The sequence below is a fragment of the Xyrauchen texanus genome, chromosome 31 (assembly GCF_025860055.1).
Source record: "Xyrauchen texanus isolate HMW12.3.18 chromosome 31, RBS_HiC_50CHRs, whole genome shotgun sequence".
Taxonomy (NCBI): Eukaryota; Metazoa; Chordata; class Actinopteri; order Cypriniformes; family Catostomidae; genus Xyrauchen; species Xyrauchen texanus.
The window spans coordinates 2,870,827-2,894,892 of NC_068306.1; the positions used below are offsets into that span (position 1 = coordinate 2,870,827).

Below are 24,066 nucleotides of genomic sequence, written 5' to 3' on the forward strand. Positions count from 1 at the left end.
GGGAGCCAGCTGGTAGATAGCTGTGCAGTGTGTAAACCTAACTCTCCTGATCTCAAGAGGTGCACTAGCGACTGACAGTAGGCTACAGAGGCTACAGCTGTAGCCTTTAGCCTCCTTGTTAGAGCACTCGCCTCCCACGCCGGAGACATTGGTTCGAGTCCCGTACAGAGCGGGTAGAACAGGAGTGTCACACGAACAGTCTCTAGAGTATAAAGAGACTGGTGCGAAAAACAAAACGCATCCAGCGTGTGGCAGATCCATGAGTGAACGCACCTTGTTAATGACAGAGGTCAGACTGGTCTGGTCCAAGCTGACAGGAAGGTGACAGTGAACCAAATAATCACTTGTTACAACAGTTCTATGCAAAAAAGCCATTTCTGAACATACAACACATAGAACATTGAGGCGGAAGGTCTACAGCAGCAGAAGACCCAGTTACCACTACTGTTAACTTAGAACAGGAAACTGAGGCTGCAGTGGGCACAGGCTCACCAAAACTGGACAGTAGACGATTGGAAAAACATCACCTGGTCTGACAAATCTGGATTTCTGCTGAGGTACACAAATGGTAGTTCAGTTCTTGGCTGACAGATGTGGAACCCGACATGGTCTTCTGCTGTTTTAGCCCATTCGCCTCAAGGTTCAACGTGCTGTGCATTCTGAGATGCTATTCTGCTCGCTACAATTGTACAGAGTTGTTTTAGGAGTTAGATCAACATTAGATTAATTTCTTTCTTCTGAAGTGAACAGTTTAGCAGATCAATCTGCTTCTTTATTTGTAGTCAATACATAGGCGTATATTTAGGTAGGGATGATTGGGACATTTCCCTTTCAATTTTCAGAAAATTGGGGAAAAAATAAATAAATCACATGTACATAAGTATTCACAGCATTTGCCATGACACTCAAAATTGAGCTCAGGTGCATCCTGTTTCCACTGATCATCCTTGAGATGTTTCTACAACTTGATTGGAGTCCACCTGTGGTAAATTCAGTTGATTGGACATGATTTGGAAAGGCACACACCCGTCTATATAAGGTCCTACAGTTAACGGTGCATGTCAGAGCACAAACCAAGCCTTGAAGTCAAGGAATTATAATAATAATAATAATAATAAATTTTATTTGTAATGCACTTTGCACATGAAGGAACATATCTCAAAGTGCTACAAGTGCACAGGTAAAAAAAACAAACAAAAAAAACAATAAAAATAGATTAAAACACTTAATAACAAAATTAAGAACAATTGGTGACAACAAGAACAGGATATGTTTTAAGAAAAAGCAGTTAAAAATAAGTGGGTCTTTAATTTATTTTTAAAAACCTCTATAGACTGTAGCGCCCTCAGGTGATTAGGGAGAGCATTCCACATTCGAGGCGCAGCTACCTGGAAGGCCCTATCTCCCATAGTACGGAGTTTGGACTTAGGAACCTGGAGTTTGTGGCTGTCAGAAGAGCGGAGATGTCGGTGTGGATTATGCAAAGTAATGAGTTCTTTAAGGTACACTGGTGCGCTACCGTAGACACACTGATAGGTCAGGAGACAGATCTTATAATCAATCCTGAGTTTAACAGGGAGCCAGTGAAGTGTTTGGAGGATGGGTGTGATGTGCTCAAATTTACGAACCCCCATCAGGACCCTGGCAGCGCAGTTCTGAATGTACTGCAATCTTTGTATGCTCCTGCCAGGGATCCCAACAAGTAGTGAATTGCAGTAGTCAAGCCTGGAGGAGACAAAGGCATGCACCAGCATCTCTGCATCAGAAAAAGAGAGGGAGGGGCGGAATTGTCTGTAGACCTCGAGGCATAGATCTGGGGAAGAGTACAGAAACATTTCTGCAGCATTGATGGTCCCAATGAGCACAGTGGCCTCCATCATCTGTAAATGGAAGAAGTTTGGAACCACCAGGACTCTTCCTAGAGCTGGCCGCCCATCCAAACTGAGTGATCGGGGGAGAAGGGTCTTAGACAGGGAGATGACCAAGAACCCGTTGGTCACTCTGACAGAGCTCCAGCGTTACTCTGTGGAGAGAGGAGAACCATCCAGAAGAAAAACCATCTCTGCAGCCCTCCACCAATCAGGCCTGTATGGTAGAGAAGCCACTCCTCAGTAAAAGGCACATGATAGCCTGCCTGGAGTTTGCCAAAAGGCACCTGAAGGACTCTCAGACCATGAGAAACAAAATTGTCTGGTCTGATGAAACAAAGATTGAACTCTTTGGCCTGAATGGCAAGCGTCATGTCTGGAGGAAACCAGGCACCGCTCATCACCTGGCCAATCCCATCCCTACAGTGAAGCATGGTGGTGGCAGCATCATGCTGTCGGGATGTTTTTCAGTGGCAGGAATCGGGAGACTAGTCAGGATCGAGTGAAAGATGAATGCAGCAATGTACAGAGACATCCTTGATGAAAACCTGCTTCAGAGCACTCTGGACCTCAGACTGGGGCGAAGGTTCCCTAAGCGCACAGCCAAGATAACAAAGGAGTGGCTACGGGACAACTCTGGTAATGTCCTTGAGTGGCCCAGCCAGAGCCCAGACTTGAACCCGATTGAACATCTCTGGAGAGATCTGAAAATGGCTGTGCACCGACGCTCCCCATCCAACCTGATGGAGCTTGAGAGGTCCTGCAAAGAAGAATGGGAGTTCCCAAAAATGGAAAAAGTTCCCAGTCCGTGCCGCCCCTACCCAGGCACACAGGATCACCTGGGTTCCAAAATAAGGGAGTGAAATTGTATGTTTTGTAAAATATAGGTTAATATAGCTTTTAATTAGTGTATTGGTATGCATCAGTTAGATTTATTATATTACAAATTTAAAAAACATTTTTCTTTGAGTTCATATACAGGAAAAAACAGTGGAAAACATGCATACATTTTTCTTCAACTATATTTTTATTTCATTATACATTCTGATTGTACTTGGCTACAATGACGATTAAGAGATTAATCAATACATTTATTATTTAAAAATCCTGGACGTACGAAAGGAGACCCCCAGCTGAATGGTTGCTTGCGGCCATGAAAATTGTAACCCCACCCTAGGGTGTTATACATGTAGTCTTGTTCATCCTCATTTACTGAAAATGTTTATCTCAACACCTCCCCCAGCAGCTTGGCAGTTGTCTGAATGTACAGAAACAGTATGTCGTTGCTCAGCAGTTTCAAACTTCTTTTTACCTCCGAATGAAGAAGAACTTCTCCATAAGTATGCTGGGGCCTTAAGACCTGTCTCCAATATGAATCCTTGTGTGGTTATTAAGGTTTCTTTTATTTATGAAACTTTTTCCACACTGATGGCAAGTGTAAGGCCTCTCTCCAGTATGAATCCTTGTGTGGTTATTAAGGTTCCTTTTATCTATGAAACCTTTTCCACAATGTTGGCATGTGTAAGGCTTCTCTCCATTATGCATCCTTGTGTGGTTATTAAGGTTTCTTTTATTTATGAAACCTTTTCCACACTGATGGCAAGTGTAAGGCCTCTCTCCAGTATGAATCATTATGTGATTATTAAGGTTTCGTTTATCTTTGAAACCTTTTCCACACTGTTGGCAAGTGTGAGGCCTCACTTCAGTGTGAATTTTTGCGTGCACATCAAGACTGTCTTTGCGTGCAAAACTTTTTCCACACTGATGGCATGAGAAAGGTTTCTCGCCAGTGTGAACTCTTATGTGCACAATACAACTCTCATTATGAGCAAAACTCTTTCCACAGTGATGACATGAGAAAGGCTTCTCTCCAGTATGAATCCTTATGTGTACATTAAGTTTTCCTTTATCTGTGAAACCTTTTCCACACTTATGGCACATGTAAGGCTTCTCTCCAGTGTGAATTCTTGTGTGTGCATCAAGATTACCTTTACTTTTAAAGCTCTTAAAACACTGATGGCATGTGAAAGGCTTCTCTCCAGTGTGAACTTTTGTGTGCACATTAAGTTTTCTTTTATCTGTGAAACCTTTTCCACACTGATGGCACATGTAAGGTTTCTCTCCGGTATGAATCCTTGTGTGGATATAAAGATTTCTTTTTTCTATGAAACCTTTTCCACAGTGATGGCAAGTGTAAGGTTTCTCTCCGGTATGGATCCTTGTGTGGATATAAAGGTTTTTTTTTTCAATGAAACCTTTTCCACACTGATGGCAAGTGTAAGGCCTCTCTCCAGTATGAATCTTTGTGTGGTTATTAAGGTTTCTTTTATCTATGAAACCTTTTCCACACTGTTGGCAAGTGAAAGGCTTCTCTCCAGTGTGAATTATTGTGTGTGCATCAAGATTATCTTTACGTGTGAAACTCTTTCCACACTGATGACATGTAAAAGGTTTCTCTCCAGTGTGAACTCTTATGTGCACATTTAGACTTTCTTTATAAGCAAAACTGTTTCCACAGTGATGACATGTGTAAGGCTTCTCTCCAGTATGAATCCTTAAGTGTACATTAAGTTTTCCTTCCTCTGTGAAACCTTTTCCACACTGATGGCACATGAAAGGCGTCTCTCCAGTATGAATCCTTATGTGTACATTAAGTTTTCCTTTATCTGTGAAACCTTTTCCACACTGATGGCACTTGTAAGGCTTTTCTCCAGTGTGAACTCTTGTGTGTACATCAAGATTACCTTTACTTGCGAAACTCTTAAAACACTGAATGCATGTGAAAGGCTTCTCTCCGGTGTGAGCTTTTATGTGCACATTAAGTTTTGATTTATCTATGAAACCTTTTCCACATTGTTGGCACGTGTAGGGCTTCTCTCCAGTATGAATCCTTGTGTGGACATTAAGTTTAGATTTATCTATGAAACCTTTTCCACACTGATGACATGTGTAGGGCTTCTCTCCAGTGTGAATCCTTGAGTGCACTTTAAGACTTTCTTTATATGCAAAACTCTTTCCACACCGATGACACGTGTAAGGCTTCTCTCCGGTGTGAATTCTTGAGTGCACAGTAAGACTGTCTTTATATGCAAAACTCTTTCCACACAAATGGCACGTATAAGGCTTCTCTCCAGTGTGAACTCTCATGTGTATAATAAGATCCCTTTTAGTTGTGATACATTTTCCACACTGAGAGCAGGTAAAAGTATTTTTGGCTGCTCTTCTTTGAGGGTTTTTAGGTGAAATATTCTCTTCTGTCTTTGAAGCACTCAAAGACTCTTCTCCAGTTGTGAAATCATGATGTTTCTGATCCTGAAGTTTCTCCTCCACTTCATTTAGCTCTTGATGTTCCTCTTTCAAGTCCATCAGCCCTACAATGAACAGAGTAAATTGATAAAAATCAATTCAAGAGGGGCAAATTTATTTATTTGTGATTTTTCTGTGCAAGGTCCATATATTTATACTAGGGCTATCAATCGGCTGTCAATATTTTTTTTTTAATAAACTTAATTTCAGGATGATTAATTAATCAAATTAATCAATTATCGCATATCATTATTAGCTGAGAAAGCCACTCCACAAAATAAAGATAATTCAATATATATGAAACGTAATAATGCAAATAATTACAAATATAATATGTATGGCCTATTATATCTACAATAATTCAGATATTCAGATTTTGGGGCAGAGGATTAAATCATAGATTTGACAATACAAAAAGTGGCTTTAGTGGCAATATATTGTTCCCTGACCGCTGCCCCACTACCAGATGTTCCGGGATTAATGGGGCAAAACATCTATGATGGGATGGGATGGGCTAATGACTCCACAGCTATACTGAAGGCACTGGCGCAGGTACAGCAGGCAATAAGGCCCAGCAGACATTGACCGCCATCTTTGAAAAGTAAAATGTTCAGTGGTAGCTTCCTGTTACTCTGTGATGATGCTTCCTGTTCCTGTTGAAGATGGCACATAGCTCAAATTGATGTTTGTAGCCTGCTATCCTGCTTAGTATTTTCTATTCTCATTATTTTAGTCTTAATATCTATTTTACCACATGCATCCATTTCTTTCTACTTTCACCGCAATTTATACGGTGTGCATCAGTTTCTACCAATGCGTTTTTTCACAGATTATTGCATCAATCTCAAACCCCGCTGCCCAGGAACCACAACAAACAACTGTTGTAAGTCATGGCACCAACACACGATATCGCTACTTGGACTGTATGCCACATGTTTACTATAGCTTCTTCCATCAGCAGAGAGGGATTTACATGTGATAAATGTAAGGAATTAGTTAGGCTAACTGAGAAGACTGCCGAGTTAGAGACATGCATCCGAACATTAGTGGAGGTCTGTGTAAAGAGAAGCAGGTAGATTTTGTATTGGATGCAGCAGGTACAGCGAGCAACACACACTTCGGTTCGTGCTGTAGAGCCCCCACAGCAGGGCAATTGAGTCCTCTGCACCATTCTCGCAGGGCAACTTGACACCAGTCTCCCATTCCTGTTAAAGAGTTTCCACCAGGTCCTCCCCTACACTGTGATGCACCCACAGAATCCTGTTGAAAGTGCCCTGAATATAAGTGATTCTATTTTAAGGTACGTGGAAATAGAGACTACAGCCACCATTATTATATGTTTTCAGTTTGTATTAGTCCACCAGGACTAATACAAACTGATATCCATGTGCTGACCTCTCTAATGGCCCGACGAGGTCCATGCCAATTCTTTCGAAGGGGACCTCGATAAATGGGCGCAATGGCGCTCTTGGGGTGGCCGGTGGATTCACCAACTGACAGTCGCGGCATGCCGCACACAATCTGCATACATCCCAGTGAATGTCCGGCCAATAAAAGCAGGCCATAAAATGGTGCAGTGTTCTTTGGGGCAGACGGTTAGCTGCTCCAGCACCATCAGCTCGATGACATCTTCCACGACGCAGTCTTTCTAGGCTTGCACCCATTTCCTTCAGGCATCATGGAGCTGCTGGGCAAACGCGAACTGGCGGCCAGCATCACTCAGGGTGAGGGAGTGGAACCGCTGGCAATGTTGTTCTGGGGTGCGGCCAACCCGTTGCAGGACAGCTGTCTTCAGCTTCACATAATTCAGCTGGTAGTTGCTGCTCCTTGAGCTGAGCCTCCCCGGAAAGCAGCGGCAGCAGGTGGATCGCGGCCAGCCAGAGGCTGACTGCTCAAAGAATCTCACAAACACCTACAGCTTGTCTTGTGGGGCCCATCTTTGTGAGCGAGGGGTGCGGCCCCCGGGGCTGCCTCCAGGGTCGCGGCAGGGGATCCACCTGGAGCTAGCCAGCTCCGTAAGACCTGCTGATCCTTGGCATGTGCTTGGAGGAGCTCCTGGAACCTGCGTTCTTGTTCGAGGAGAGCTTGCTGGCGAATCTCCTGGATGCTAGCCAAGACACAGATGACTTCAAGCTGTGAAGTGTCCATGGCGACCCGTTTTCTACCTTATCCCGGGTTTCGGCACCAGTGTAGAGGGGTTCGAGTAGGAAGGACACGGGAGCTGGTTTCACAGTCCACGTGAGTCAACTTTTAATTCAATGCTTTTTAGCTTCACAACAAAATATCACCAGGTGATGGCCCTTACCGCTTCCTCTCTCCCCAGTGACAGACATACGACCACGTTCTGCTTTTTACAATTACACACAAACTCATGATAAGAAATGCCACATATGTTGTTATTTAGTGAGTATTTCTCTGTTTTCTGTCATTCCCTCTACAAGACTCTGATCCCTCTTGTTTGAACAAGTCTTGTGATGGTGCAAGCGCTTGTCTGCTCCTGTCTTTCAGCATTTATTCATGTTAAAATGAGCAGAAGAAGACATTTTTCTAATATGATCTAATCCTTTTAATTTCACTGTGAAGCTTGTGATTATTGTTCATGGTAACCAAATAATAATATCCCTAGTTTAAAAACAAAATGTTAGAATCTATATTTTTGTGTGAAGATCGATATTTTTGCATCATTATCGGAAGTAATGATACTTTAGGTTCGATCTGCCCATCCTTAATAGTGTGTGAAAACGCCACATCTTGTGACGTAGACTAGATGTTGATTTTAAACCCTGAAGATGAAAACAGCACAAAAAAATCCCTAAATGAACCACTTTCCTTCTAAAATTACAAGTAATGGATGCTAACATTGGCATACTTATGTGTTAACATCTTAGAAAATGCAGTTTAGTATTTCATGACCCTTTAAGGAAATTATCTTAAATATAATAAAATTAAGACTTCAAGCAGAAATCCCTAATCCAGAGTCACTTTAGACATTTTAAATAAATAAAAATAAAATTTTAAAAGGCTACTGAGCACATCTAAAACAATACAAGTGGTGGGAAACTTTTTAGGTGCAACTTTTGTTTGATAAAACCCATCTGGTAAGAGATTCTGACATGACTGATCGATTTTTATGAAAATGTAAAACAAAATTAAAGGAAGAAAAATACCTGCAGGAATAAAATCATAATCATCTTCATCAGTCTGTTGTTCTTCTGTTGTGTTTTCTTCTTTTATCTCCTCCTGCTTCACTTCAATCTTCACTGGTGTCTGCAGCATCTGCTGTTCTCCAGCATGAATCAAATCCACCTGCTCTCTCATGATGAACATCTGAACACAGGAACATCATCATTATAATGGACTGACATTCATCAAAATGAGATTAACATAGGTTGGTGCGATACGTGCAAATCAATCCCAGAACAACAGCAAAGGACCTTGTGAAGATGCTGGAAACAGGTAGACGAGTATCTATATCCACAGCAAAACAAGTCCTATATCAACATAACCTGAAAGGCTGCTCAGCAAGGAAGAAGCCACTGCTCCAAAACTGCCATAAAAAAGCCAGAATACAGTTTGCAAATGCACATGGGGACAAATATCAACTTTTTGAATAAATTTTCTCTGGTCTGATGAAACAAATTGTAACTGTTTGGCCATAATGACCATCGTTATGTTTGGAGGAAAAAGGACGAGGCTTGCAAACCAACAACACCATCCCAACTGTGAAGCATGGGGGTGGCAGCATCATGTTGTGGGGTTGCTTTAATGCAGGAGTGACTGGTGAACTTCACAATATAGATGGCATCATGAAGAAGGAAAATTATGTGGATATATTAAAGCAACATCTCAAGATATCAGCCAGGAAGTTAAATCTTGGTCGCAAATGGGTCTTCCAAATGGACTCCAAAACTGTGGCAAAATGATTTAAGGACAACAAAGTCAAAGTATTGGAGTGGCATCACAAAGCCCTGACCTCAACCTGATAGAATATTTGTGGGCAGAACTGAAAAAAGCATGTGCGATCAAGGAGGTCTACAAACCTGCCTCAGTTACAACAATTTTGTCTGGGGGAATGGGACAAAATTCCAGCAACTTAATGTGAGAAGCTTATGGAAGGCCCATTTACATTTATGCATTTGGCAGACGCTTTTATCCAAAGCAACTTACAGAGCCCTTATTACAGGGACAATCCCCCTAGAGCAACCTGGAGTAAAGTGCCTTGCTCAAGGACACAATGGTGGTGGCTGTGGGGCTTGAACCAGCATCCTTCTGATTAACAGATTACCAGTTATGTGCTTAGACCACTACACCACCACCACCACTCCTACCCAAAGTTCTGACCCACTGGGAATGTGATGAAAGAAATAAAAGCTGAAATAAATCATTCTCTCACATTCTTAAAATAAAGTAGTGATCCAAACAGACCTAAGACAGGAAATGTTTTCCCTGATTAAATGTCAGGAATTGTGTAAAACTGAGTTTAAATGCATTTAGCTAAGCTAGCTACTGAATTCAACTGTACATTATGCCTATACACTGTTAAAAAATATTATCAGCTACATTGAATTCATTAACAAAACAAAAAAAAAAAACGCTGAATTTAAAGAGTTCTTATATAAGAAAATAAACAGATTTTCTCATATTTCTGCTCGTTTTCCCTGAAGCTGAATGTTTTAAGCATCCAACACAAAACAATGCGACATTCTGAGATAAAAGCTTCTTTTAAGGTCATTAAAACGCCAAAAACAGAAAAACAACATGCACAGTAAAATACATAGATACTGATGCACATGTAAATGACGTAAAATAAATTAAACTCGTACCGAACTGGGCTCTCGGATTATCAGCTCTTTCATCTTGTTTGATGGCGGTTAGAAAAACAACTCTCGGTGTTCTTCCTCCATCTACTGGACTGGAGTGAATCACAAACAGAGTTAGCCTGAAAAACGAGCACAGTTAATCGTTTTAATTCAATTTTGCCAAGTCAAAGCTATTTTAGTAATATGTAATCCAAAATGTAATAATAATAATTCACATTATTATTGATCTTAGTTCACGTTGGTCATTCAACAAGGAAATTAATTAAAATTAAAAGCATAAACATGACTGATATTCACACATTACAATGGCCAAAGGATGTTATTGAAACTACTATTATTGTTGTCTTTGCAGGCTGGTGCTTTTCAAAAACTATCCATATATATATATCCAAATATTTAAGTAGTTGAGAGTGCGGGGAGCGCATAAGTCAGTGTGTCATGGGAGTGGGCGGTCGCTGAAGAGCTCTTATGGTGCACTTTGTTAGGCCGCGATTCTCTTACAACACATTTTCTTTCATGAAGATGAAATAATCTGGAGTGATAGCTTAAACAGAAGCATATACCATCGATTAGCAACCTTGGTGCTACCAGTTTGTCTGAATAAGTAGGTGTACAGGTGTTCCTTATAAAGTGGTCAGTCAGTGTATAGACAAACACAATTTGCTTATCAACACAAAAACATATATAATCTTTCATGTCTTTATTAAACATCCCATTAAACATTCACAGTGCTGTGGAAAAATGAAGTAAACCCTTGGATTTAATAACTGGTCAATCCTCCTTTGGCAGCCCCAAATCATGATGCTCCCGCCACCATTCATGTTGGTATGTGGGGCCCTTTTTACATAATACGTAGTGCTGCGTGCTCTTCCCAAACAATTCAGCCTTAGGTTCATCTGTCCACAAAACAGATTCCCAGTAGTGTTGTGGTGAGTCAAGGTGGTCTTTGGCAAACCCCATGCATGTGGCATTGTTTTTGTCTTCCTTTGTGTTGTCCTGCCATGGACACCATGCCTGTTTAATGTTTTCCGTATGGTAGACTCATGAACAGAGATGTTAACCAGTTTCAATGATTCTTTCAAGTCTTTAGCGGTCAATCTTGGGTTCTTGTTTACCTCATTGAGCATTCTGCGGTGTGCCCTTTGAGTCATCTTTGATGGCTTATTGAAACTTAGATAAAGACCAAACCAGATTTTAAGACAAATTTATACTTAAATGCAGGTAATTCCAAAGGGTTCACATACTTTTTCTTGCTACTGTACACACACACACAAAACATTTCTGAATTAATACAAAGACATTCCTTAAAGGTCCTTTGTTATTCTCTTAAATGATGCTGCTCTATTGGAAGAAATTCCATCCCAGTTATCACACGTACGTCTCGTGATGTCCGTTTTGCAATCTAATTAACATTCGCTAAACATCTTAAAAAGATCAGATATACAAACATTCTAAATCAAAAATGTCTCCAAGACATCTGCTGAATGTCTTATTTGTCAACCTAGACCTACTTATTGGCATATGTCTTACAGACATTTTGCAGATGAGCAAACAACCTAAAATACTTACGTATTCCAGATGTAAACACACATATCTAATAGACGTCTGGGTGATGTACAGTGGATATAAAAAGTCTACATACCCCAGTTAAAAAGCCAGGTTCTTGTGATGTAAAAGAATGAGACAAAGATAAATCATGTCAGAACTTTTTCCACCTTTAATGTGACCTATAACGTGAACAATTCAATTGAAAAACAAACGGAAATCTTTGAGTGGGAAAAATTAAAAAACTCCCAATAACCTGGTTGCATAAGTGTGCACACCCTTAAACAAATACTTTGTTGAAGCACCTTTTGATTTTATTACAGCACTCAGTCTTTTTGGGTAGGAGTCTATTAGCATGGCACACCTTGATGTGGCAATATTTGCCCACTCTTCTTTGCAAAAGCACTCCAAATCTGTGAGATTGCGAGGACATCTCCTGTGCACAGCCCTCTTCAGATCACCCCACAGATGTTCAATTGGATTCAGGTCTGGGCTCTGGCTGGGCAATTCCAAAACGTTAATCTTCTTCTGGTGAAGCCATGCTTTTGTGGATTTGGATGTGAGCTTTGGGTCGTTGTCGTGCTGAAAGGTGAAATTCCTCTTCATCTTCAGCTTTCTAATGGATGCCTGAAGGCAAGGCAGAGGGCAGGGCCGGGTCGTGATCGCCTCCTCCTTTCCATTGATCCCTTTACACTGGTGCCGAAATCCGGGAAGGAGGAGGGATACGCCGTAGTGGAGTACTCTCCACTACCGTTCACCCCAACGGAGCAGCCGCGGCCATCTGCCGGGGGACGAGGAGCCCAGCCGCGTGGAAGAGGACGATGGCCGCTGACCACAAGGGGAGAAGGGGCTCCTAACCGACTGCTAGGAGTGGTCAGGGCCGCTGCCAGGGGCGCAGGAGTCGCCTACCGGCCGCTGAAACGCAACAGGGTTTGAGACCGCCGACCGCGAGCAGGGAGGGGCTCGCTGCGACCGCCTGGAGCGGGAAAACCGCTGCCAGGGGCGGGGGAGACCCCTTCTGTCCCCCGGAAGGCGGAGCCGGGTCGTGATCCTACACACCCGGTCCCGTATTAGGCTAATTAAGCCTCTGAGAGGGATAAAGGTCGAATGCAGAGGATCATGTGGGAGAGAGATAATTTACAGACATGTCCGTCATGTGTGTGTTTGTCTTTTAAGTTTATCATTAAAACTATTATTTATATTGTCAAGCCGGTTCTCGCCTCCTCCTTTCAATCGATCCCTTTACAGCCTGGTATTTGGAACTGTTCATAATTCCCCTCCACCCTGTCTAAGGCCCAGGTTCCAGCTGAAGAAAATCAGCCCCAAAGCATGATGCTGCCACCACCATGCTTCACTGTGGGTATGGTGTTCTTTGGGTGATGTGCAGTTTTGTTTTTGCACCAAACATACCTTTTGGAATTATGGCCAAAAAGTCCAACCTTGGATTCTTCAGACCATAACATATTTTCCCACATGCTTTTGGGAGACTTGATGTTTGTTTTTGCAAACTTCAGCTAGGCTTGGATGTTTTTCTTTGTAAGAAAAGGCTTCTGTCTTGCCACCCTACCCCATAGCCCATTCATATGAAGAATATGGGAGATTGTTGTCACATGTAGCACACAGTACTTGCCAGTAATTCCTGCAGTTCCTTTTGCTGTAGTTTTGTTTGCTGTTAATGTTGCTGTAGGCCTCTTGGAAGCCTCCCTGACCAGTTTTCTTCTCGTCATTTCATCAATTTTGGAGGGACATCTTATGCTTTGGACATTGTTTTTACCCTTCTCCTGACTGATATCTTTCAACAATGAGATCCCTCTGATGCTTTAGGAGCTCTCTGCGGACCATGGCTTTTGCTCCGAGATGCAACTAAGAAAATGTCAGGAAAATCCTGCTAGAACAGCTGAACTTTATTTGTGATTAATCAGAGTCACTTTAAATGATGGCAGGTGTGTAATGACTTCTATTTAACATGACTTTGAATGTGATTGGTTAATTCTGAACACAGCCACATTCCCAGTTATAAGAGGGTGTGCAAACTTATGCAACCAGGTTATTGTAAGGTTTTTCATTTAAATTTTTCCCCCACAAAGATTTCAGTTTGTTTTTCAATTGAATCGTTCACATTATAGGTCACATTAAAAGTGGAAAAAGTTCTTCTTTTCTTTTACATCACAAAAACCTGGCATTTTAACAGGGGTGTGTAGACTTTTTATATCCACTGTACATGTAGTATCAGGGTCTTTGGGTTTAATGTGAATTATTTACTTGATATCGTTGGACCTGAAGATGACTTTTGCTCACTGTGACTCCTTGGGCAATTCTTTTTTACATGTCTATGTAGATTACTTGCTGCGCAGAAACTCTTTTCACAGTGTAAGCAGTGGTATGGTTTCTCTCCAGTGTGGACTCTCTCATGTTTTTTCAGGTTTTGTGACTGAGTGAAACTCTTTCCACAGTGTGAGCAGTTGTAAGGTTTCTCTCCAGTATGAATTCTCTCGTGTTTTTTCAGGTTTTGTGAATGAGTGAAACTCTTTCCACAGAGTGAGCAGTTGTAAGGTTTCTCTCCAGTATGAATTCTCTCATGTTTTTTCAGGCTATCTGATAGTGTAAAATTCTTTCCACAGTGTGAGCACTTGTATGGTTTCTCTCCAGTATGGATTCTCTCATGTTTTTTCAGGTTTTGTGAATGAGTGAAACACTTTCCACAGTGTGAGCACTTGTAAGGTTTCACTCCAGTATGGATTATCTTGTGTTTTTTCAGGCTATTTAATAGAGTAAAATTCTTTCCACAGAATGAACACTTGTAAGGTTTTTCTCCGGTATGAATTCTTTGGTGCTCTCTGAGGTGGCCGGCTGTAATAAAGGTCTTCCCACATTCAAAGCACATATGAGACTCCATGCCGAAATGTATTTTCTGGTGCTCATTAAAATAGCACAGCCGTACAAAACTCTTTCCACAAGAAGAGCACTTGTAAGGCTTCTCGTTTGTATGAGTTTTCAGATGTATTTTCAGGGCTAAATCCACAACAAATGTTTTACCACACTGATCACATTCAAATGGGCGTTCTTCAGAGTGAGAATGGAGATGATTCTTGAGATGGTCAGCATATACAAAACTTTTTCCACACTGATGGCACGTGTAAGGTCTCTCTCCAGCATGAAGTCTCATGTGTATATTAAGCTTGCTTTTACATGTGAAATTCTTTCCACACTCAGCGCAATTGAAAGTATTTTTGGCTGCTCTTCTTTGATGTGTTTCTGGTGAGAAATTCTTGTAAGTTTTTGAGCCACTTAAAGACTCATCATGCTGTTTCTGATACTGATGTTTCTCCTCCACTTCATGTTGCTCTTGACTTTCCTCTTTCACTTCCATCAGCTCTACAATGAACACAGTAAATTGACAAAAATCAATTCAAGATGTACAAATATAAATCATGAAATTGAACCCTACTTTAATGGCAGAACACAACAAATTTCCAGTATATATTTGTGATTTGTGCTGTGCAAAAGGTATATATTTATACCATCAATTCTGGCTGATAACTGCATGTCATGATTATAGTCATTTAGATTGAATGTGAACCACAGTAACATAATTAAAGTCATACATGTTTGGAACAACATGAGCAGGGTATGAAATTAACGTTTTTGCCTACCAACCACGGTGGCAGGTGAATACCCAATTTTACCAGCCACTGATTTTTCACTAGTGATGCAAATTTTGGCTAATACTTTTACCCGAGTAACCACCAGCATTGTCAATGTCAAATTTATTTATATAGCACAATTTAATACAACAGTGGTTGACCAATGTGCTGTACAACATCAAATACATTTACATTACATTCATGCATTTGGCAGATGCTTTTATCCAAAGCGACTTACAGAGACCTTATTACAGGGAGCAACCTGGAGTTAAGTGCCTTACTCAAGGACACAATGGTGGTGGCTGTGGGGATCGAACCGACAACCTTCTGCTTAACAGTTTAGTGCTTTAGCCCACTACGCCACCACCACTTCCATAAATACAATAAAAGACCTCATAAGAAAATCTCCAAGCTTGATTAAAAGCCAATGAGGATACATGCGTTTTGAGCACTGAATTAAAACCAGGTACCAAAGGGGCAGTTCTAATATGCCAAGGCAAACTGTTCCAGAGCTTAGGGCAAGCTTTGACAAAAGCATGGTCACCTCTTTGCTTCTCTGGATCTAAGAACAAAAAGCAATCTTTGATCACCAAATCAAGACCTCTAGAGGTAATGTATAGGCACAATGGTTCAGAGCGGCAGTTAATTGTTTTAAGATTTATAAAAAAAAATCTGTATCGAATCGGCAGCCAATGAAGCTAGACTAAAATTGGAGGAACGTGTATAAGCATACGAATGGCCTTCTAGAGGCAGCATTTTGGACCAGTTGTAGGGCTGAAACAATTAGTCGACGTTATTGACACTGTCGACAATAAAATATGTTGAATAGTCATTTGGTCTCATTTAATATAACATGATGTCACATTAAACTCAAGATGACGCCTGAGAGGAGCACTGCAGCTCACGCCTGATTGAGGAGAGGAAGAAGACACAGCTTACAGTCTAGATGCACTACAATCTTTTCATACAGCTTCAGGTGAAGTAGATCGCAAAGTATGAGGAAATTATACAAAAATATAAAATAAGTAAATACAGAAGCCCAACTGCATTTATCTGCTTATCAAATTTGAGGCTGCTGTCAATTAAGAAACCTAAATTCTTCACACAGAGTGAAGCGTGGGAACACTGGAATGGAAGATTTATACTTGGGCTAGGATTCTAAAAAACATCAAGTCTGCATCAAGAGATGAAATGGTGCTCCTTATGCAATTCAAGGTTTACATTCTATTTGACCCCCTCTAGTTTGTATAGGCTTGGTCTTAAAGACACACCCACCTGCTGGCGATACCAATCAGAAGATGGATACACAACACATGTGTTCTGGTGGTGTTTTAAGATACAAGAATTTTGGATGAAGGTTCAGAGTTTTATGTGTGAAATTTTGGGTACTCAAATTTCATTTTGCCCCAGACTCTGTATTTTAGGCGAAGAGGCGGTCATCAATATAGGAGATAGACACATAAAAAATGGGATGGCATCCATTTCCACTGATCAACCTCTATATAAGGTCCCACAGTTAACAGTGCATGACAGAGCACAAACCGAGCCATTAAGTCCAAGGAATTGTTTGTAGACTTCCGAGACAGGATTGTATTGAGGCACAGTTCTGGGGAAGGGTACAGAAACATTTCTGCAGAATTGAAGGTCCCAATGAGCACAGTGGCCTCCATCATCAGTAAATGGAAGTTTGGAACCACTAGGACTCTTCCTAGAACTGGCTGCCCGGGCCAAACTGAGCGATCGGGGGAGAAGGGCCTTAGTCAGGGAGGTGACCAAGAACCCGATGGTCAGACTGACAGAGCTCCAGTGTTTCTCTGTGGAGAGATGAGAACCTTCCAGAAGGACAACCATCTCTGCATCACTCCACCTATCAGGCCTGTATGGTAGAGTGGCCAGACGGAAGCCACTCCTCAGTAAAAGGCACATGACAGCCCACCTGGAGTTTGCCAAAAGGCACCTGAAGGACTCTCAACTCTTTGGCCTGAATGGCAAGCATCATGTCTGGACGAAACCAGGCACCACTCATCACCTGGCCAATACCATCCCTACAGTGAAGCATGGTGGTGGCAGCATCAGTGAATCCAACAAGTCGACACCTCCCATGTGCTGATTGAATGTGGATACTACTGCATGGCATGGGACCTTGATGGTTTTCTTTTGGCCTTTGTCCTATCTGTCAACATGGGATACAGGGTGAGCACCTATGTAGCTACAAAGGAGGGTGACTGGCCTGTTGTTATACCATTTGACGGCATGCAGCTGGGTATCACGAACATAGGCTGTTTTTTCCTGGAAAGACCCACGGCCAGATTTTTTCAGATCAGCGTCTGGCATCATGGAACTTCCTGGCAAGCGATTAGAGTGTACTGTACCTAGACAGTGGATGCCTTGCTGGGACAGCACAAGCATCAGTGGGACTGAGCTAAACCAGTTGTCAAAGAACAGCTTGAAATTCCTATTCTTCGGTACTGGTTCTGCCAGGCGCAGTATTACATTCCCACTTTACCCTATATCTGGAAGCTCAGGTGGATGGACAGCTTTCCCAGTATAAACTTCAAAATTGTGTGGAACGCCATCTGATCCAGCAAGAACCAGTATTTTGTAACCCCATTTTCTTGGTTTACTGGGTAGGTACTCTGCTTGATTCTGCTCTTGCCTTTAAATGGCACCACTTGTTCATCCACACTCAACGTCTCATGCATAGGAAGTTGTTTCAGCTTGGTAAGGATGTGATTTAGGAGAGGCCGAATCTTGTATAGCTCATCTTAGTCAGCCATATCTCTTGTGGGCTGACAACGGTTGTCACTGAAATGGAGAAATCTTTTGATAGCCTCCCATCATGCAAGAGGCATCACATCAGCAACATGTGCAATACGGCTACTTTGGCTCCAAAACATGCGGGTGTCTGGAAGACCAAATAAAGACAGGGGGAGCACAGTGCCAAAGAACTGTTCAAGTTCTTGAACAGTAAGGTCAAGCGGATTGGCAGGATTGCACTGGATGTTGTACAGGTTTGACTCATTAACAATTAGCTCAAAGAGGTCATCGGAGATAAGACTTTTGAAATATTGGTATGGAGACTGAATTTCATCGGCTGAGGGAGGGATGAGAAACCATGCATTCCTTTGTAAGGTGGTCAAATGTAATTTTGGAATGCGCTTCAAGATACGTTTTTAAAGGGTGAAGCACTTTAACTTGATATGGCTAAAAAACGGCACTCCTGCACAAGCTGCTGAATAAACTAGGAAGCTCAACTGCCAAAGATGTTGGCCTAGCGCAGTGGCTCTCAAACTGCAGGGTGCCGCAACAACTGGCTAAGGGTGCCACGCAATCTCTGCTCAGTTCAATATTTTAATAGCTACCAATGCTAAGAAATACCAGTAGTATCAAGCTCTGACCCAGTTCGGTACCTACATGCCATTTGATTGATCAAAATGCCCCTCTTGACACACTATTAATGTAAACACTGCTGTTATTATACAAGTAGACGGGACAAAAATCTTATATTTCAAAATATTGGATCTGTGTGATGTGACTTTTGAGTCTTGTAACAGACTCTGAATTGTCTGTTGTCATGAAAATGTAAATCATTAAAGGAGCAAATATACCTGAAGGAATAAAATCATCTTCATCTCTCTGTTGTTCCTCTGCTGTGTTTTCTTCTTTTATCTCCTGCTTCACTTCAATCTTCACTGGTGTCTGCAGCATCTGCTGTTCATCATCATCTTCATCACTCTGTTGTTCCTCTGATGTGTTTTCTTCTTTTATCTCCTGCTTCACTTCAATCTTCACTGATGTCTGCAGCATCTCCTGGTCATTATCATCTTCATCACTCTGTTGTTCCTCTGATGTGTTTTCTTCTTTTATCTCCTGCTTCACTTCAATCTTCACTGATGTCTGCAGCATCTGCTGTTCATCATCATCTTCATCACTCTGTTCTTCTGTTGTGTTTTCTTCTTTTATCTCCACTTGCTTCACTTCAATCTTCACTGGTGTCTGCAGCATCTGCTGTTCATCAACATCTTCATCACTCTGTTCTTCTGTTGTGTTTTCTTCTTTTATCTCCTCTTGCTTCACTTCAATCTTCACTGGTGTCTGCAGCATCTGCTGTTCATCTTCATCTCTCTGTCGTTCCTCTGATGTGTTTTCTTCTTTTATCTCCTCCTGCTTCACTTCAATCTTCACTGGTATCTGCAGCATCTGCTGTTCTCCAGCATGAATCAAATCCACCTGCTCTCTCATGATGAACATCTGAACACAACAGGATATTCTCAAATTTATTCTCGTTTCTTCTGAAATTCAGCGAGGCTAAGATAGTTTTGTTGTTGATTTTCCAGACACAGTGATAAACAGTGATAACTCTTAAACGACTTAGAAAATACTATCCAAAATAGTATTACTGTAAAACATGGAAATCTAATAATATTCTTCAAGCTTGTTTTCATTATTTTCACTCGATATTATGAGCATTTGCCTGCAAAAGCCGTCGCAATGTGAGTTACCCCGGGAAGAGGTCCTCCTGTCGGCAGCGGTAATTAAGGGACCGTAGAGAAAGTGCAATTTTTCCTTTTGAACCTTCTTTTTTTAATAGATTTTGTTGAAAAACAGAGGCACGAAACCAACGTCATTCAATAGAGGAGGGCAGTGTGGAACTTTCACAACCTTTCATTTTAACCTTAGTGGATGAATAAGGATCTGCATGTCCAAAATCACCTTTTTTTTGTAATAGCTTTTCGGTTGAAAAACAAGAGGCATGAAATCAATGTCATTCAATAGATAGGACAATGCGCAACTTTCACAACCTTTCGTTTTAGCCCTAGAGGTCCACTCGCCGGCCAACTTTGGAATGCTGCGTACTGTCCTCTTCTATTGAATGATGTTGGATTCGAGTCTTTATGTTTTTCAACAAAAAGCTATTACAAAAATAAACTTAATTTTGGACGTGCTGTAGCCTATTCAACCACTAGGGGTAAAACGAATGGTTGTGAAAGTTGCGCCCTGGCTTCCTCTATTGAATGACGTTGGTTTTGTGTCTTTATGTCCTTACAAAAAGAATGTTTATATTGGACATGCATTTCACACACCAAACTATTACACACACAATTACATTTTTTTATTGCACTTTCTCCACGGTCCCTTAATTACCGCTGCCGACAGGAGGACCTCTCCCCCGGGGTAACTCACATTGCGACGGATTTAGCAGGCAAATGCTCATAATATCGAGTGAAAATAATGAAAACAAGCTTGAAGAATATTATCAGCTTTCCAAATATTTTCTAAGCCATTTAAGATTTATCGCCGTTTATTGCCGAATGTGTCTGGAATATCAACAACAAAACTATCTTGACCTCGTTTAGCGTCCTTCACAAAACAACGCGACATGCTGAGATAAAAAGCTTATATTAAGGTCATTAAAACGCCAAAACAACATTCACAGTAAAATACATAGATATTGATGCACATGTAAATACATCAAATGACGTAAAATACATTGAACTCGTACCGAACTGGGCTCTCGGATTATCAGCTCTTCTTTCATCTTGTTTGATGGCGGTTAGAAAAACAAATCTCGGTGTTCTTCCGCCATCTACTGGACTGGAGTGAATCACAAACTGAGTTAGCCGGAAAAACTAGCACAGTTCATCAATTTTGCCAAGTCAAAGCTATTTTATGTACTGGGATCTTCTTTAATGTTGGTCGTTCAACATGTAAAGGGGGCGGATGAATTATAATTAACTGATGTTTACACATAATGATGACAAAAGGATGTTGTAGAAACTCATACATTTTTAGGCTATTATTATAGTCTTTTGGAAGAGTGTTATAAAAATCCTGCTCCGCAGTCACAAAATGGTAGAAATGCCTAAACTGTGTTGACATCTGAAGGAAATACGCTCATGAACACTTGCAGAACATAAGTTATAACTTAGAAATACAATGCTGAGTCTTCTAAATCAACACCATCCTGAAAACTGAGCCTTTATTTAGGGTTTCATAAAATACTGTACCGGAGCACTGTAACTGCATTATTCAAAATAACCAATGACTTCAACATAGTCGATGGGTTTTAAAATAAGACATATATAAACAGTAGCTGTTGGCAGAATTATCAATATAAATAACTGTAAAGCTTTTCGAGGGGAAGGAGGACAGGAAACAGGTCTTCACCACAAGGTAAGCTTTTTTAATTCTCTTTGGTTCTCACAGTATTATTATCACACACAATACAAATGTCAAACACTGGGTTTGCTTGTCGTCTCTCTCCTCGACTGGAGGCTCTGTGTCTCCTTTTATGCCGCTCTCCTCATGCTCACTGGAATCAGAGACAGGTGTTAGGGCCCTTACCGCTTTCCTCTCCCGGACGGGTGCTTGACCACGCCCCCGCTGCCACATACCCCCACCGCCCGACTCAGGCCGGGGCACCATCCGGCCTGCCTACCACTCCCCCCCCCATTTCTGGAGAGAAAGTCGGCGACAGCCATCTGCACCCCCGGTCTGTGGACCACCATGAATTTAAAGGGCTGGAGCGCCAGGTACCAACGGGTGATCCGGGCGTTAGTATCTTTCATGCGGTGGAGCCACTGGAGAGGGGCGTGATCCAAGCAGAGGGTGAAGGCCCGCCCCATCAGGTAATACCGGAGGGTGAGGACCGCCCACTTGATGGCCAAACACTCCTCCTCCACGGTGCTGTACTTGGTCTCCCTCAAAGAGAGCTTCCGGCTAATGTAAAGCACTGGGCGCTCCTCCCCCTCCACCACCTGCGAGAGTACGGCCCCCAGCCCTCTGTCTGAAGCGTCCGTCTGCAAAATAAAAGGGAGAGAGAAGTCAGGTGCATGAAGAAGCTGCCCCCACAAAGTGCGGCTTTAACCTGCATAAACGCCTGTTGACACTGCTCCGACCATTGAACCGGATCTGGAGCCCCCTTTTTAGTGAGGTCAGTCAGCGGGCTGGTGACGTCCAAATAATTAGGCACAAACCTTCTATAATAGCCAGCCAGCCCCAGGAACTGCCTCACCCCCTTTTTGGTCTTAGGTCTAGGGCAAGTCGCAATCGCCGCGGTCTTATCAATTTGGGGACGCACCTGGCCATGACCCAAGTGGAACCCCAGATACCGTACCTCCACACGCCCAATCGCACACTTCTTAGGGTTTGCTGTGAGCCCTGCCCGCCGCAGCGATCTCAGGACAGCCCTCAGATGTTGCATGTGCCGCTGCCAATCATTGCAATAAATGATAATATCATCTAAATAGGCAGCGGCGTACGCGGTGTGTGGTCTGAGGATCCGATCCATGAGGCGCTGAAACGTGGCCGGAGCCCCAAACAAACCGAAAGGAAACGTCACAAATTGGTGTAATCCAAACGGCGTCGTGAAGGCTGTTTTCTCACGGGACATTGGTGTCAAGGGGATCTGCCAATAACCCTTTGTTAAATCCAGGGTCGAATAAAATCGAGCAGTACCTAACCGATCGAGCAGTTCATCAACACGGGGCATTGGGTACGCGTCAAATTTAGACACCGCGTTGACTTTTCTGTAATCCACACAGAATCGAACCGACCCATCACTCTTGGGAACAAGAACAACCGGGCTGGACCAATCACTGTGGGATTCCTCTATTACGCCCATATCAAGCATCGCATCTAATTCCTCCCGTACTATTTTCTTTTTATGTTCGGGTAAGCGATAGGGGCGGCAACGCACCACCGCGCCCGGCTCGGTCTCGATGTGGTGCTGTATGATGTCTGTACGGCCCGGTAGAGGGGAAAACACATCCGCAAATTCCTTTTGTAATTCGGAAACCTCTGAGTTGACGCGGTGAGAGGTGATCTCCACAAGTAACCGGAGTGTTAAGATCATAGTTTTTGTTTACCTCCGGTCCGAGCTCCGCCCTCTCCGGAACTACCGTGGCCAACGTCACAGAGGCCGCCTCCTCCCTCCACAATTTCAGGAGGTTGAGGTGATAAATTTGACGTGCGCCCCCTCTATCGGTACGTTTAACTTCATAAGTAGATCCCCTACTTGTCGTGTGACCTCAAAGGGTCCTTGCCACTTGGCGAGTAATTTAGAGCTCGATGTTGGGAGTAATACGAGTACCTTATCTCCCGGTGCAAATTCCCGTGAGCCGAGCACCCCTGTCATACAGTCGGCGCTATGCTTCTTGAGCTTGGAGCAAATTCTCCTGTGTTAGTCGCCCCAGTGTGTGGAGTTTTGCTCTAAGATCGAGAACGAACTGAATTTCATTTTTGCTATTAGAAGGTCCCTCCTCCCAAGCTTCGCGGATGATGTCAAGGACACCGCGGGGTGTCAGCCTGCACAGCAGCTCAAACGGGAGAACCCTGTGGAGGCTTGTGGGACCTCTCGTACTGCAAACAACAGGGGTCTAGCCACTTATCCCAATTTCTAGCGTCATCGTGTACGCAATTTACTGAATCATGTTCTTGAGCGTTTTATTAAATCGTTCCACTAGGCCATCAGTCTGCGGATGGTAAACGCTAGTGCGAATCGATTTAATGCCCAAGAGCTCGTAAAGTTCGCGAAGTGTTCGTGACATAAAAGTCGTAGCCTTGATCGGTGAGGATTTCTTTCGAATCCCCACCGGAGATTATCTTGAAGAGTGCCCCTGCAACACTACGTGCGGAGATGTTGCTCAGAGGCACTGCTTCCGGATATCGCGTCGCGTAATCCACTAGGACTAACACGGCGATGTCCGCGTGCTGACCATTCTAATGGCCCGACGAGGTCCATCCCAATTCTTTCGAAGGGGCCTCGATTAATGGTAGAGGGCGCAATGGCGCTTTTGGGGTGGCCGGTGGGTTTACCAGCTGACATTCACGCACGCCGCGACACCACCTGCGGACGTCACCGCCAATGCCCGGCCAATAGAA

The 24,066-nt window shown here is 42.6% G+C and overlaps 1 protein-coding gene across 1 annotated transcript; it reads right to left on the reverse strand.

Annotated features, from left to right (window-relative positions):
• Positions 1–2,813: 2,813 nt before the first annotated feature.
• On the reverse strand, positions 2,814–20,762 carry LOC127625521 (zinc finger protein 721-like). Its single transcript, XM_052100838.1, has 7 exons — positions 20,687–20,762; positions 18,792–19,434; positions 13,802–14,914; positions 11,637–11,656; positions 9,998–10,030; positions 8,342–8,501; positions 2,814–5,239 (listed from the first exon to the last, which is right to left on the reverse strand). Exons 1-7 carry the CDS (start codon positions 20,720–20,722, stop codon positions 3,222–3,224), a joined length of 4,023 nt encoding a protein of 1,340 aa, XP_051956798.1. The 5' UTR covers positions 20,723–20,762; the 3' UTR covers positions 2,814–3,221.
• Positions 20,763–24,066: the final 3,304 nt, after the last annotated feature.

What these genes read in the sequence shown, in the direction of transcription:
- LOC127625521 (XM_052100838.1), bottom strand. Translation starts at nt 20,722, where the DNA reads ATGAAAGAAGAGCTGATAATCCGAGAGCCCAGTTCG. An exon ending in TAATCCGAGAGCCCAGTTCG is followed by an intron (nt 19,435 to 20,686) that starts GTACGAGTTCAA and finishes TGTTGTGTTCAG; the next exon opens with ATGTTCATCATGAGAGAGCA. An exon ending in AGATGATTTTATTCCTTCAG is followed by an intron (nt 14,915 to 18,791) that starts GTATATTTGCTC and finishes TGTTCATTGTAG; the next exon opens with AGCTGATGGAAGTGAAAGAG.